The 15578-nt window shown below is 42.7% G+C and overlaps 1 protein-coding gene across 4 annotated transcripts in view; it reads left to right on the top strand.

The window, feature by feature from the left end:
* Nucleotides 1-15578, top strand: part of LOC149167736 (thioredoxin H4-2-like) — a 283584-nt gene that overhangs the window by 223192 nt on the left and 44814 nt on the right. For all 4 annotated transcript variants that reach the window (XM_089433118.1, XM_089433114.1, XM_089433115.1 and 1 more), the window contains one exon: nucleotides 11604-11726. In XM_089433118.1, the coding sequence (XP_089289244.1) occupies nucleotides 11604-11726 (123 nt within the window). The remainder of the gene's footprint in view (nucleotides 1-11603; nucleotides 11727-15578) is intronic.

Raw genomic sequence — 15578 nt, 5'->3', positions numbered from 1 at the left:
ATCAAAGAAATAATTTTCACTTGAAGGTGTTGATTTGATCCTATGAGGTACTAGCCTTGGGGATGCTAGAGCAATCTCGGATTTAGGGCTTGGCTTTTCTCACAACTCCACCATCAGAATGGACTTAAAATTGGAGGAGACCTCGAGGAAACAACAACACAGGAGACCCTAGGAGATCGAACTTTTTGGAGGACTAGCTTGTCTGGAAATTGATGCCCTAGGTGCCCCAACTTGGCTAGACCTGGGAGAAGGTGAAAGGATATGATTTTTGGTGACCACCTCTTGGTAGATTAGTGCCTTAGTCTTGGAAGAATGGAGTCTATGATGAATATGAGTGAGGATTCTTGATTCCTAGTTAAGGAGGCCTCAAGACTACTTCACTAGCCTTCTAGGTCAAGGAGAAGCAGTCTTGCAACTTTTATACTTTGATGTGCAAAGGAGATGGCTTATCAAGGTTAAATTCTTTGATAGAATTACCCCTAGGAGATTTTGTTCATATTACATGGCCCATACATTGAGAGATGTTATAATAGAGACAAAATTCCACAACTTTAAGCAGTAAATGCATGCAACAATAAGCCCCAGAAATAGCGAAAATCTGAGTCCAATGTATATGACAAAGTAAAATAGGAATAACATTAAAAACATGTACTTACATGTAACCAAGTATATCCAACCATCCACAATTGACAAAAGAGAAGCTCCAAGATAAGATAGACCAATATCCACACATCAAAATTCATCCATAAAGCTCAAATTCATCCCCTAGAAAAAGTGCGAAATTCTCAAGAGAGAAAAAAGATCCAAACCAAAGTGATGATGAGCAAATGAGCTCATCTCACTTGTATTTATACACAAATTAGGAGTTCGAATTAGCCTCCTCGGCCTACATAAGCCCCAAAAATAAAATAATGTTCTAATAATTCAACTTTTGGTGACAAACCCACCAAACTAGCTCATAGATGAAAGAATCAGCCTCTCAAGAGGTCAAATAATAATCCATGCATGTTGTAGGGCCCTCTAAGAGGCCTAATGAGGTCCATAGGTGCCACAATGAAGAGTAGGACCCTCAAAAGCAGTGGACAAGGGTTTGGCCCCTTGTAATAACTTGTGGTGCTCCAAATGAGCAATGGGGGCACACAAGTGTCCTCATGGGTCTCCAAACAAATCAAAGATTCTTGTAGATCGCCTGCAAGGGCTAGGATGATGGTGTAGGTGGTGCCACAACATCATACAAGTCTTAGATCATCTGCCAAGTGTATGGTGCAAATCTGCAGCTAGATGGGCATGATGGATCAGGTGCATCTTCCTCGTCCAATAAATGAACCACGAGCAATCTCTAAATGACTGTGGGGATCCATGGAGTGCAATCTGCTGCTGTGGAGGCCCATGACTCTCAATGCACACCCTACATGTGCCAATGTAGCACTCTAGAGGATTAGGACCCCTATAACCAAATCCCAAGATGGAAACCATCTGTAATCCTGCATAAGATCCAACGCGTCCCTTAGCCTTTTAGTACAAAAGGTCATTTTAGAAATAGAGTAAATACGCTTACCAGTCATGGACCACAGGTGGGGACTTCATAATGGCCCGCCTTTCAATAATGGGCTTCGGGATGTGCCAATGTCTCCTAAACTCCAAATGGGGTTAACCAATAATCCTATTAGGTGGTTTCTACTTCTAAAGGGGATAATATAGTAAAGGTACATTCTTCACCGTGGCATGTGAAATATAGGTGAATGAAGTAGGGGATGAGAAGGGGTAGCCCTGGGTCACTTGCTAGGGTACAAGGGTAGCTAATAAGAGGGAAGCCCACACTTGGGTTTATAATGTATAAGAGGGAGCAATCATGGTACATGAGGTGCCCCGACCTTGATTTTTTCACCCTTCTTTATATGCCTTTACTTTTTATGATTTGCTTTGATTAACTGCTCGGGTGTCATGTCCCTTCCTAAATTAATTTGGAACAAGACTAATTATTGCATTTTGGGGCCCATTTTGGAGATAGTGGGGCCTATTTGATTTTTATTAGGAGATTAGACTTAGGAGAAGATATTTTGTTGTGGTTAAATTACACAGGGGGGCCACCCACACTAGGGAAATACACACTCCCTAGTACGGTTTGCATGGAGGTGGTTAAGTGAGGGCCCACAATGGAGGTAAAATTTGAGGGAAAAGTGCTGCACGAAATCTATATAAGGAAGGCAACTCTTCTCATTTCATTTGTCTTGGGCATATCAAATTTCTCTTTGGTTGCTCGAGCTGCTTAGCTGAGTCACTTGTTGTTTAGCAAGATTTCTTTAAGAGGAAAGCTCACCCTTTCTTCGGGGGACTTCGAGTGCCACCCTAGAGAGGTTCATCTACATTTTTTCGGAGGAGGTTTTCATTGTGATTTCCAGCAGTTGTATCCAGTGTCTCCACGTGGTGCGTATTCCTGGAGGACGTAGTGAGGAGAGGCTGAGTTGTGATTTCGATAGCTCTTAGAGGAGCTTTGGCCGGAAGAAATTGCGGAAGGGGGCTTGGGTGTTTCGCTGCATTTTGGATGAGTTTTTAAGCTCAGAGATAGAGCTTCTATTCAATGGGGTTTTCACACTTCTTGGGCCAGCGTAGCGGAGAATATTGTGCACACGTTGGAGGTGGAGTCTTAGCTATTGAGGTTGATCAAGGGAAACACTAGTGGAGGTGATTGCTGCTTTTCCGGAGCATTGGAGGAGGATTTTGTTGGTATATTTGCAGGTTGTGTGCTTCAGCAGTTTTGGAGGGCGTAGGGCCTCTTGGGGGTCGATTTTGGAAGGTCAAAATCTGGCCAAACCATTTTTGGGTTTTTTTCTGGGGTTTCTGAGAGGAGTCTGTGGTTAAAATTTTAGAATTTTCTAGATGATATTCGAGCTTGAAATCCTAATTCTTATAACAGGGCGAATTGCTAGTTAGCTAGGGAATTTGCACCATTTTGTGGGTTCGACTTTGGCTTGGAGATAGGCCAAACCCTTTCTGAGTTTTTGTGGGTTTTGGTCAAGGAGCTTGAGGTTAAATTTGCAGCATTTTTTGAGTATTGGAGGTGGAGTTTCTTGCAGTCCCTTTCCAGCCAGCACTGCAGTTTTCTGGGCAGGCAGAGCATTAGTGGAGCAGTCATTTCCAACTTCGAGATTATTGTTTTATCACTTGGGTCTTGTCAAAATAGCCTATGAGGCAAGCCCATGTGCATTTCTCCATATTATTGTACTTGCTCCATTTCATTAATAAAATGGCAAAGTTGGTTCTCACTTCTGGACTAGGTTGCATGAAGCGCCGAAACGTTTCGGAGTTTTTGAAACGAGTACATTTAGAAACGTCACCTCCCAAAAATGGAAACGTTGGCTGAAACGTCGTCCAAAACGTCATATATATATATAAATTTATAAATAAGTGAATAACACATTATCTTGCCAAGAGAAAAGGGAATAAGACCCATATATGACAGTTTAGAAGGAAAACCGAATCCATATTAACTCTGATAGATGATTACATAATGGTCGAGTTTTGGTCAAGTTTCAATAGAGTTTCGGAGTTTCGGTATGGGTACATCCCGAAATGTCGGGTTCCTAGAAGTTTCGTGCAACATAGCTTCTAGAGTTTTAATGAGCGTTTGCTGATTGTTTTAATTTCCTGTGTCACAAATCGATTTTGTTTTGCATCACTGTTTATTTAAGTTTGGAACATTATAGTGGTATCAAAGCATGATCTTGGCCCAGCTATGGGTAACCAGTAAGATCATGGGAGATTTGGGCATGTATGCACAGTGACGGGTTACACCATACACCACCCATGGCTCAAGGGAGATTCAGTATGCAGGAATTCTGGGGTGGAATCCACTGGAATGATGAGAGGTTGGCTCAGTTGAGGAAGGTGTCAGACTAGATCCATCCTTGTCCTTACAACAGAGACACTAGAGGTGCACAAGTCGTGGGAGTACAACCATCTACACCATGTGGGGAAAGCCGACAAAATCTAGGCACCAGATCTCCTGAAAAGGAGCAGGCAGGACAGGGACAGTTAGAGGGTGAGACTAGGGGGTGCTTTTGCTGGTGGAGACCTGGCTTTAGATATCAAGAGCCTGAGGAGGAGGTTGAGCATGATGCTGAGAGCCCACAAGATGGTGAAGAGCACATCGATCTACTCGGTGTGGCACAAGGGTCACCGTTATTCAAGACCTCTTTGTTAGCCCCAGTTGACACCTTGGTGGAGAGGATAGAACCTACACACATGAGGAGGAGCCACCCATGGATGAGATATAGTTGTTGAGGTATCCAAAGTTGTGACTGAGTCTGCAGGTGATAGATACCCATGGAAATTTCATCAGTTCCAGGCCGGCGTTCTAGCATTGAGAGAGAAGGTCACCACTGTATGAGAGGCCATCTACAACAAATGAGGAGTTGGAGGGCATGAGAGTGGTTTGTGCCGAGTCAACGACCAAACTGACTCGTGTTGGGGAACAATTGGGTTCTCTAATGGTACCACTTGAGTGCACTTTAGAGCATCAAAGCAACCCTCTTCAAACATACATAGATGGGGCTTGTAGCGTCAGTAGTTTTCCTTTGCACCTTGAAGGGAGAGAGGCAAAGACACTTCGACATATTTTATCTGTTGACCAGGTCGATGAGATGAGGCGACATGAGTAGTGCAGGGTGCAACATTCGCTGGATGGAGGGCTTGTCCTACGTGTGAGAGTTCCCATATTCAATCCCTCTCTTGGGTTTGGATGGCGAGAGATTCTAAGTTGGTACCCGGTGCAATAGGCTATGGAGATGGTAGTGGACCGACACAAATATCAGCAGGAACTTTAATGCATTGGGGATACCGGAAGCTCAAACATTGGGATCCAGGTGGGACTACCTATCATTCCTCGGATATACCGGTTGACTGCGACCGTGGTGGTGTAGTTGGCCTAGCGGTTGAGCACACACATTCGCTAGGGGAGTTTTGGCCAGTACTAGTGGCCAACCAGTTTGTGGGCAGACTCCTTGGGTTGTCTTGGTATGACAGTTGTGCATGGGATCACATGACGATCATCATACTTTGGCGGGAATGTTGGAGGAGGTGGCATTAATAAGCCACCTGCCAGTGCCTTGTATGGAGTTAGGGATTCTTCACATTTATGTGGGGCATGGAGGACATGGAGGAGCATAGCAGTGGTGGCATTATTACTCGTACGTAGGGAGATTCACTTCTTGGGTCCCTCAAAGAGGATTTGGAGGGGAGATCCCCTCATTGGAGGGTATAATGATGTGATGGTGGAGGTGATGATGCAGGTCGGGTGCATGCCGACACATGGACACAACTTTAGGCCATCACACCCATGGATGGATAGGAGCATTTAACGTGGAGCAATGGTTTGTAGATGGGCATGGAGATGTATGGGGTGTGTCATAGTATGTTGGACTGCATTGTAGAGTGAGAGTGCCTTACCTCGCATTGAGTACATGCAGGTAGTGACAGGTGTAGTGACACAGGTGAGACACATGATGGTACAGGATTGTATAGTTGTAGCTGGGAGTATCCATTGGTGTATCGGGACAGGTTGCGGCGTACAGTGGCATGTCGAGGAGTGTAGCCATACTGAGTGGTATGTAGTGGCAGATGATGCGACGCAATGATTGCTTGGAGCATTGCCTCCCAAGAGACTTATGGATAGGGGCACTACATGTACCATTGGATGCAGCCCACCTAGGATCGATGAGGACACTGTTGAGCATCTGGGGACACCATGTTTAGTGGAAACAAGGCTTTGAGGGGGTTATTAGCAGATCCGACACAGAGAGGGGGTCGTCCATAGGATTACTCTTGAGCATTCCGACAGACTCTTGATCATACCCATCCTCCTCCAGTGTTGTTTACAGTTGTAGAGTGTTTGTTTGTTGCCCCTTGACACTCTCCATTTAGGCAACAGGGCTTGGGAGGCTCACCCTAGGTAGTTGGATGAGACACCTCGTGTCATGAACCAGGAGGAGACTCTCCAGTTGAGACACTTGGTAGGTGCACAAGTTGATGGTTACATGCTTAGGGATGGCATGATTGATTGTTGAGGTAGCATATGTTCCACTCCTAGGCTCACACTTGGGGAGGTGACCGAGAGGGAGTTACATGGTCCTTTTTCAGTTGGATAGCTCGAGGCATTAGGTGAGCATGAGGTGTGGAGGACGATAATCTTTCTTGGCAGGATGATGCCTAGGCTTTCGACAATACCCGAGCACATCATCAAGAGCTAGGATAGCAGATCTCGTTGTGTGATTTGGCAGGCACAAAGCAGCTGGATATTCACGGCACAGGGTCTTGATGCTTGGTGTCTACCTATTGGATACATACAGGAGACAGAGATGGGGCACAAAGGGGTCCTAACAACTAGCAGCATAACACAACAACAGACATAGAGGATTTGGGGTTGTGGACCTCTAGTATGGTTATGGGATCCAGGGATCTAGTGGATTGGTGGGATACTCCACTCCTTAGTGAGCCAGGTCAGAATAACAGGCGCATTAATTCATTCACAGGCATACACATGGGGACTCGGGAGTCACCAAAGCCCTCACGATAGGGCGAGGCAGATTGTTGCTCAGGATTGGGGCCAACCATGGGGCGATAGGAGTTGGCCCTATGGAGGCGGTTTGGCAGGTTGGGCCTAACCTCAATCATCGCATAGATTGTGGCCGAGAGTTATGCGAGAGGAGGTTATGGTATGAGCGTGCTAGACAATTAGTGATGACTAGAGTGTCACGAGGTCAACATGATAGTTTCTTGCTACGCTGGGCAGGGGGACCTAGCATCACAGTACTTAGTAGTTCAACTACCCATAGGGGTGAGCTGGTCTCTACAGGAGACGATCATCTAGATTTCCCATTGGGTTTCCGTGATTCGCTGATGGCGTGGGAGACTTCATCAACATGGCAGGATGGCTAGCAAGAGGATTTTAGGAGCTCATGCAGGAGACGCTTCATTCACATGGGGATTGAGTTGTATCTTCAGGGGCCCACAATCAGAGTGCATGGGGTGGACTATTCAGTAGGGCAACTTCATGAGGATTTGGACGAAGTTTTACATCGTCAGGATGCTCTACTTATTGGCAGTACATAGAGAGGTTCTAACACCCCTATCTGGCAGGATAGTGAGTGGAGCAAGGGGAGCTCCACGTTGATCAGGTTGGCTTGGGATCCGGGTATCAAGGGACTCCTTCACTATAGGATAGTAAAACGATCAGGGACGATCCAATGGCATATTTGGGACCCTGGTGAAGTTTGCAGCGATAGTGGGGATCCACCATTAGAGAGGGCACTTGTTCAGGCATTGCTTGAGGACAAGCAATTTTTGGTGCATTGGAGGAGCTTGCTTGATGAGGATGCTACTTGGGAGGGCGAGCACATACTTGAGTCTTGAGCATCCAGCACTGAAGCTTCTTGGGGACAAGCAACATTTGGGAGGGGAGGGCTGTCATGTCCCTTCCTAAATTAATTTGGAACAAGACTAATTATTGCATTTTGGAGCCAATTTTGGAGATAGTAGGGCCCATTCAATTTTTATTAGGAGATTAGACTTAGGAGAAGATATTTTGTTGTGGTTAAATTACAGAAGGGGGCCACCCACACTAGGGAAATACACACTCCCTAGTTCGGTTTGCATGGAGGTGGTTAAGTTTTGCATGGAGGTAGTAATGTGAGGGCCCACGATGGAGGTAAAATTGGAGGGAAGAGTGCTCCAAGAAATCTATATAAGGAAGGCAACTCTTCTCATTTCATTCATCTTGGGCATATCGAATTTCTGTTTGGTTGCTCGAGCTGCTTAGCCTAGTCACTTTCTATTTAGCAAGAGTTCTTCAAGTGGAGAGATCACCCTTTCTTTGGGGAACTTCGAGTGCCACCCTAGAGAGGTTCATCTACATTCTTTCAGAGGAGGTTTTCATTGTGATTTCCAGCAGTTGTATCCAGTGTCTCCAGGTGGTGCATATTCTTGGAGGACGTAGTGAGGAGAGGCCGAGTTGTGATTTCGACATCTCTCAAAGGAGCTTTGGCCAGGAGAAATTTCGGAAGGGAGGCTTGGGTGTTTTGCTGCATTTTGGATGCTTTTTGAGCTGAGAGAGAGAGAGCTTCTATTTAGTGGGGTTTTCACACTTCATGGGCCAGCGTAGAGGGAGAATATTGTGCACACGTGGGAGGTGGAGTCTCAACTATTGAGGCTGATCCTTGTCGAGAGAGACAAGGGAAACACTAGTGGAGGTGATTGTTGCTTTTCCGGAGCATTGGAGGAGGATTTTGTTGGTATATTTGCAGGTTGTGTGCTTCAGCAGTTTTGGAGGGTGGATGGCCTCTTGGGGGTCGATTTTGGAAAGTCAAAATTTGGCCAAACCATTTCTGGGTTTTTTTGGGTTTTCAGAGAGGATTGCGTGGTTAAATTTTCAGATTTTCCAGAATTTTCTAGACGATATTCGGGCTTGAAATCCTAATTCTTATAACAGGACAAATTGCTAGTTAGCTGGGGAATTTGCACCATTTTGGGGTTCAACTTTGGCTTGGAGATAGGCCAAACCCTTTCTAGGTCTTTGTGGGTTTTGGTCAAGGAGCTTGAGGTTAAATTTGTAGCATTTTCTGAGCATTGGAGGTAGAGTTTCTTGCAGTCCCTTTCCAACCAGCAGTGCAGTTTTCTGGGCAGCGCAAAGCATTAGAGGAGCAGTCATTTCCAGCTTCGAGATTATTGTTTTATCACTTGGAAGTTGGGTCCTGTCAAGATTGCCCATGAGGCAACCCTAGGAGCATTTCTCCATATTATTGTACTTGCTCCATTTCATTAATAAAATGGTTCACCTGGTTCTCATTTCTGGAGTTTTAATGAGCATTTGCTGATTGTTTTAATTTCCTATGTCTCAAATCGATTTTGTTTTGCATATCATTGTTTATTTAAGTTTGGAACATTACATCGGGGTTCAAAGGGGTAAGAGCATGATGTATAAGATATAGCAGTGAATACCCCCTTTAAAGGTAGGGTAGTTCATTGGCCACTAGGGGTTGGCACTTGGGACAATTATGGGTTCCTATATGATGAAGGAGGTTCATAGACCGTGTAGGAACCAGGGTGATGGCCATGATGATGGGGTAGAACTCATGTATTGGCTTTTGCCCACTTGCTAATTGTGTATGTGTCTACCATCTTTTGCATTTTGTGGTACATTTTCCTGTTGAATGTGGCTGCATATGCTTTTATTTTTCTTTTCAGCTGCATCAACCTCCGGGCTTCATTCCAGGCCATGACCCAGGGTGTGGACAAGGGGGACGGGCAAGCTAATTGCTATGAGGTAAAATGCACGGTGTATGGAGAATGAAAACTACCCTCAAAGGCCTTCCCGGGACCTTTGACAGACTGTAAGATTATCTGCAGAAGCTACCAAGTTATACACATGTTCATCTATCAAATATTAGTTAACAAAGTATGGAAAGAGGATTACCTCAAGTCTCCTTCTAGATTTGTTTGGAGATCGCAATGCAGCCAAGAAGAACTCCCTCAAAGCCAACTCCAAATCAATTCCTGCACAAAGGAAAGGCAAACACAATCACAACATACAATATTGAAAACTAATATAAGAATGCACAATGAACATCTATTTGCATACAACTAAACCACTCATCTAAACAAGTATCGAATGAACAACTTAATGAACAAAGGTTACTGACACCATGGAGTAGGGAACACAACTGTAGTTCTGTATTAATAACGAAAGAGTGATTACAACCATCCGTTGTATCAGTCTTCCTTTGCCCCTTCTGCTTCTCTCTCTCTCTCTCTTCTAGCTCACTTCTTCAAGTATGTGACAGTTCACAACAACTTAGTAGGCTATCCTTTCAAATGTTCTGACCCCTTTCACAATGACCCTCACCTTGCTTATATAGCAATTGAGTTAGGGTTGCCAAGTTCCTCATAGAGTTCACTAGGGCAAAAGCAATGAACTTGCTCTGCTTTTCAGCTCTTTCCCATTTGCCTTCTTTTCTTAGATTAGAAATCCTCCAAATATCTTGATTTTGGATGTTTCCTTGCTTTTCTTGAGCAAATTTAGGGATAAATATCTAGATATTTGTGAGTCAATTCATGGTTTGACCCATTGAACTTCCCTTAGTTTCACTAACGCTGCCCCTGGTCTAACAACTTGAGTTAGCAGGGTCATTAACACACCCTTAGGCTTGGTAGCAAGCTTTATAAAGCAGGTTTATAGTGTGCAACCAGCGTTAGTGTGGAGTCAAGGCCTACAATTGTGGTCTTTGTTTCAGTCATGCTATCTTTCACCTTTGAGTTGATGAGGAGGTCATTTTGTTGTATAACACTAACCCTATGTGGAACCAATGGAGGAATGTGGACCCACGTGGGAGAAATGATGAATGGGGTAATAATGAGCGGAAAGAGGGTAATATAAGCGGATGAGGGAGCGGGACCACACAACCAAAATCAAGGTTTCCCATTAAATACCATCCCTAGAGCCAAATGGTCAGTAAAAGAGATCTCATGGGACTAGAATCCAAGGTTAATACCCAAAAGGAATCTAGGGGACAATAGCACAGACTTAGCCCATTCCTTCCCCTAAATCCCCTCATTAATCCATGCCCAGAAGTGTCCATGAGAAGAAAACTACAATATTCAATTTCCAAATGACAAGGTATACCTTTAGGTTCGGGAGGCCCACCTTCAAACATACGATCATGGAAGATGGGCGAAGGACTACATGGCTGGCTTAGGTGGCAGAGAAATGACACATTGAGCTAGCTGGTGGCTGCAAAGGGCTGCTGGCTGCCAGCTGAGGACCACCTTGGAGAAAGATTTCTCCTAGAAATATTACCCACAAAATGGTGGGTAACAGGTGGCACACATGTAAATTTTAAATCCCATAGAGGCTCTTGTTGGCTATGTAACGTTTCATTTATCTAATAAAGGCCTCCACCTAAAAAAGGCATTCCATGTTTACAAGCAAGTGGAAATTTTCTTTTCAAGTGTTAATTAAAATACCTTCTCATGTTTTCATGAGCAAGTTCCTTGCATCTTTCTCCTTGGTATTTAGAAACTCTATTTCGATTTCTAATCTTGTTCCATTCTGGCCAAAATCAAATTGAATTCCAAGTTATATTATCTACTTTTCTTTTGAAGCTATTTATTAGGCTGAATTATTTACAATTTACACATTATCTGGGCCTGAATTAAGCAGTTAATCTACTACATTAAAGATTTAGCGCAGAAGGAAAAGCTACCAAATATTGATGCAAATTCTTGCTTGAATGGCCTAATGAGTGGATGGTTCTTTCTGGCAATTCTCTCGTTGGATGCAGTTTTTCTTTAAAAAAAATCTTTGAAATTGCCTCGAAGATGTCCAATCTTACTATTTCTGGCTATCTGCTTGAATTGATGCCTACTCATCTTAGATGTTTTTATTTTCATTTTTTTATTCCAATCAAGTAAGCCTCAAAAGAAGATGATTGAGTTAAAATTTTAGTGATAGCAAGCGCAACTTTAAGTGGACTCTTTCCATAGGGCTTGCTTTTTATTTATACAGTATTGGTTAGTTCAATTATTCTTACACAAATTATCATCATTTCCAGGTGGTTGTAGATTTCACTGCATCATGGTGTGGTCCCTGCAAAATTATCACTCCTTTCTATAGTGAGCTTTCTGAGAAATATCCACAGCTTGTCTTCCTCAAAGTGGATGTTGAAGAAATGCCGGTAAGAGAATATACATTTTTAAGATTCCTTTTAATAATGGCTTTTAGCAGTTTGCCGCTTGTTTGTTCCAACTTCTCACTTTAGACAAATTATGAATGAACATGGGTGTTTGCTCTAGGTTTCAATGTAACAAATATTAAAACAATTTTGTATGTTTCTTTAAGCTCCCCAACCTTGAAGGTCTGCACTTTTGTAGTTAATCCAATGTTTTCTGGTGTTTACTGTTTACATGCAAATAAGCCTCTCTGGATACGTTTGTAACCATACCTGCAAATCCTTGGTCAATCCCCAAACATCTTCTTTCCTGCTATCCATAGCATACACACTTTGATAGGGTCTAGTCACATGCAGTCCCGTCTCTTGCATAACTTCATATGGCATAATGTTCTTGGATCCTCCAGAATCCAACATATAATTGCACAAGGAAGAAATATTAACCAACAATGAAACATAGAAAGGTAGATCCGTATAATTCTGACCTAAATAAATACAAGGCTGATCCTCCACCAAATCACTCTCACTAACATTCAACTCTGCAGGCATATCAATTGGCAAATCAAGCAACTATATAATTTCTCTCCTCTCTTCAGGAATTTTCTTCAAATCTGCAAACCTTTAACAATTCTTGAATCAAGTCAACCCTGGTTCTTCATCCTGAAGGAGTGGTTTGTTGAACTGGATCAACAACCTGCTGCCTCGTTTGAACTTTGAACCCTTTCCTGTAAATTATCAGCTTGCTAATTTTTCTTTGGAACATGCTGGTTTTTCCAATTAACATATGTTTTGGGCAGTGGTGCAACTGGCTCCTTGACAGGCAAAGTAAGCAAATTTTCAGTCTTGACCATACCTCTTTTTACTGCTGCCATTTGCTGATTAAAAAAAGAAATAACTGGTGTCTGCTTCCCCAACTGTGCCTAAATTTGTGTATGATCATGATAAAAATATACATCCCAAACATCCTCTTCCCGCACTCAAAAAAATTCTTTGTATGTTCTGGAATCCGTAAGCTCCTCTTCCTCATCCGCAGGACCATTAGAGTACTGTACTACATGTGGTAAAATAAAACATGAGGAAGATAACAAGCATCAGTTTCCTGCATCAGATATTTAAGCACGCATGGATTCTTAAAATAATGTATTTGAAGAACCCAATGGGTTTCCACTGTTCAGGGCCATTTAACATTCAATTGATTTGGACCCAAGTTCTTCCGTTGTGCAATTTTCTAACTTTCAGGAACACCAGTAGAAGGTGCAGAAACTGATTGTTAAATAAAGAAGTTACTCGAAGATGTAAAAGAGTCTCAACACATCTCCCTTTGATTCACATGCCCTTGTCGTTCTGCTGATGTTGGTTTTATGTCCTCAGCAACATGCATGGGTAAACAGGCCTAAAACTTTAAAGGAGTGTTGCGAAAATCACGATAATATTGCTATATGCCATTTTTTATCACTGGCCAATTGTAATATTCCCTCTATATTATTTTACTAATTATTAGGGTTTTTCTTGAAAAAATTATGGTATGAAAGTTACATCCAAATATTACCATAAAATTTGTGCAAGCTCATACAGTAGGAATTACCAGTAGCTAGATAAAATTGCAAGCCCAGAAATCAGTTACACTACTGCAACTCTGATAATATTTTATTGATGGAATTCTTGGAGAAAATTTTACATAAATTTGGATGCAAATATCTCCCCCTGAAGCAGTGCTAATTCAGCCTCTCAAAAATGCAGAATTCGGTCTTTTGACAACCGGTAATGTGGCCCAGAAGTAAAAACCCCAACTTGACCTCCCTGAAGATGGAACTTGGCCTCCTACTCGAGTTACTCACTGAGACATAATTCAGTCTGTTCTTCAAGGCATTTCGTCCCTCTGAATTATGGCAAATCGATCCCCACGAATTAACTTCTTCTGGCAAATCTGATCTCACTTATTCTGCTGCTGTGTAATATCTCCAATTTCGTGAGAATGAGAATTTTGCCCAATTTTGGTGATATTAAGTGAAGGGGCATTTTGGAGAAAGGTGGCAAGTATTATTTTATTGGAGATTGGCAGCAATTATTATTTTATTAAAATGGAGGCAAAAGTCACTTAGTGGAAAATAGCACCCACCAATAAAATAATAATTAAAAAAGGACTCTGGAAGCATGGGGAGAAATTATAAAAGGAGGATGGACTCATTTGCTAATCATCTTTTGACTATTAGATTTCACCTTTCATCTACTCTTGGGGCTCTTTAACACAAGAAGAAAAGTGTTGTTTAGCACTGGAATTTCAACCGGAATTCCACCCTCATTTTGGAGAACTTCGAGTGTCTCCCTAGTGAGGTAATTTGGGAGTCCAATTCAGGGCTTTCCTTGAGCTTCATTGCAAGAGTTTTCCCAGCTATGCATTGGTTGGAGCAACTGCAATTGCTTGGAGACTCCAGGATTTTGCTGAGACATTCTTCATAGTTAAGGCTGGAGATTTGGAGCATTTTGCAGGGCAGTGAGTGAGGTCAGAATTTGGGACGAATTTCCCCTCATTTTGATAGTGCGCAAAGCTCACTGGCTCAAGTCTGCGCAAGAGCAGGAGGTGGCTTCTTTTTGAGGAAATTTGGGTTGGAGAAATCAGGCATTTTCTAGAGGGGATCTTTGCGGGACTTTGGGAGGCTTTCAGTGTCATATTTTGGGCATCCTACAACAGTTCCATTTTGTGGGGCGTTTTCTGGCCAAATTGGGTAATTCACACTTGTTGGGGGTCATCGAGGGTTGGTGGATTCAGCCCAAACCCTTTCTGAGTTTTTGTGGGTTTGGTGAGAGGAGGTTAGGATTAATTTTACAAAATTTTCTGAGCACTTCTGTGGGCATAATTTCTAGTTCCATTCAGTGGTCAGTGACATAAATTGCTGGAGTAGGGCGCAGTTTATCTTGGGACCATTTCCACCACTTGGGTCCGTGAGATATTTCTGGGTTTTGTTGGAGTTGGTGTGGAGAGACTACATTTAATTTTGCAGAATTTTTGGAGTAGATTTGAGGGCCGAAATCTCAGTTCACCTATAATAGCAGTGGTAGTAATTTTCTGGGTCAGCGCAGAGGTTTTTGGTGGAGTCATTCTAGTACTTGGGCATCACAATTCCAACCTGGGTTTCGCCTAGCTTGTTGTAGCAAGCCTAGGTTCCTATTTCCATACTCATTGTACTCCATTCTTCTCAAAATAAATAAAATGGCTCAGAGTTTTGGTGCATTTCCTCTTGTGTTTTGATTTCTTGTGTATGTGTTGAATTTCCTAGCTGTTGTTATAGTGCATGTTTCTGTTATTCACTTAATATTTCCATTAGGAATATTACATCCCTGAATAGCAAATTCACACTCTGTCTCAACCCCTTTTTGCCTTGATTGATTTGCCACAGGAATGGCAATTTGGCCCAACAAATTGATTGCATTCGGTCTTAACAAAATTCAACAAACACGACCCCTAATACACAAGAACTCGACACTTGGTTCTTCATCGAAGTCAGCTTCAGCAAATTAAAGAATTCGACCCTTAATACTTATAAACAAGGAAATTCGACGTCGGCAAAAAGGATGATTTCAACTCGTGCAACCCCATGAACTTGGCATTCACAAATTTGGCCCCTTCTAGCAAGTATAATAAATACTTCACAATAAAATTGACCCAAACAAGATGATTAACTCGTCCCTTGTCAACAATTCGATCTCAAGTGAGATGGTAATTCGGCCCAACAATTCAATGGAATTTGGCCCAACAAAAACCACAAGCTCAACCCTTGCTAACCATGATCTCATACCTTGAAAATGAGCTCGGTCCTTAAAATTCAATGAACTCGGCCCTTAAAATTCAATGAACTC

The sequence above is a fragment of the Pinus tabuliformis genome, chromosome 5_1 (genome assembly GCF_031772625.1).
Source record: "Pinus tabuliformis cultivar Carrire ecotype Pingquan chromosome 5_1, CPIR1, whole genome shotgun sequence".
In the NCBI taxonomy this organism is placed as follows: Eukaryota; Viridiplantae; Streptophyta; class Pinopsida; order Pinales; family Pinaceae; genus Pinus; species Pinus tabuliformis.
Note: the sequence above shows the minus strand (reverse complement) of the source record. Positions and strands in the feature narration are given on the sequence as shown.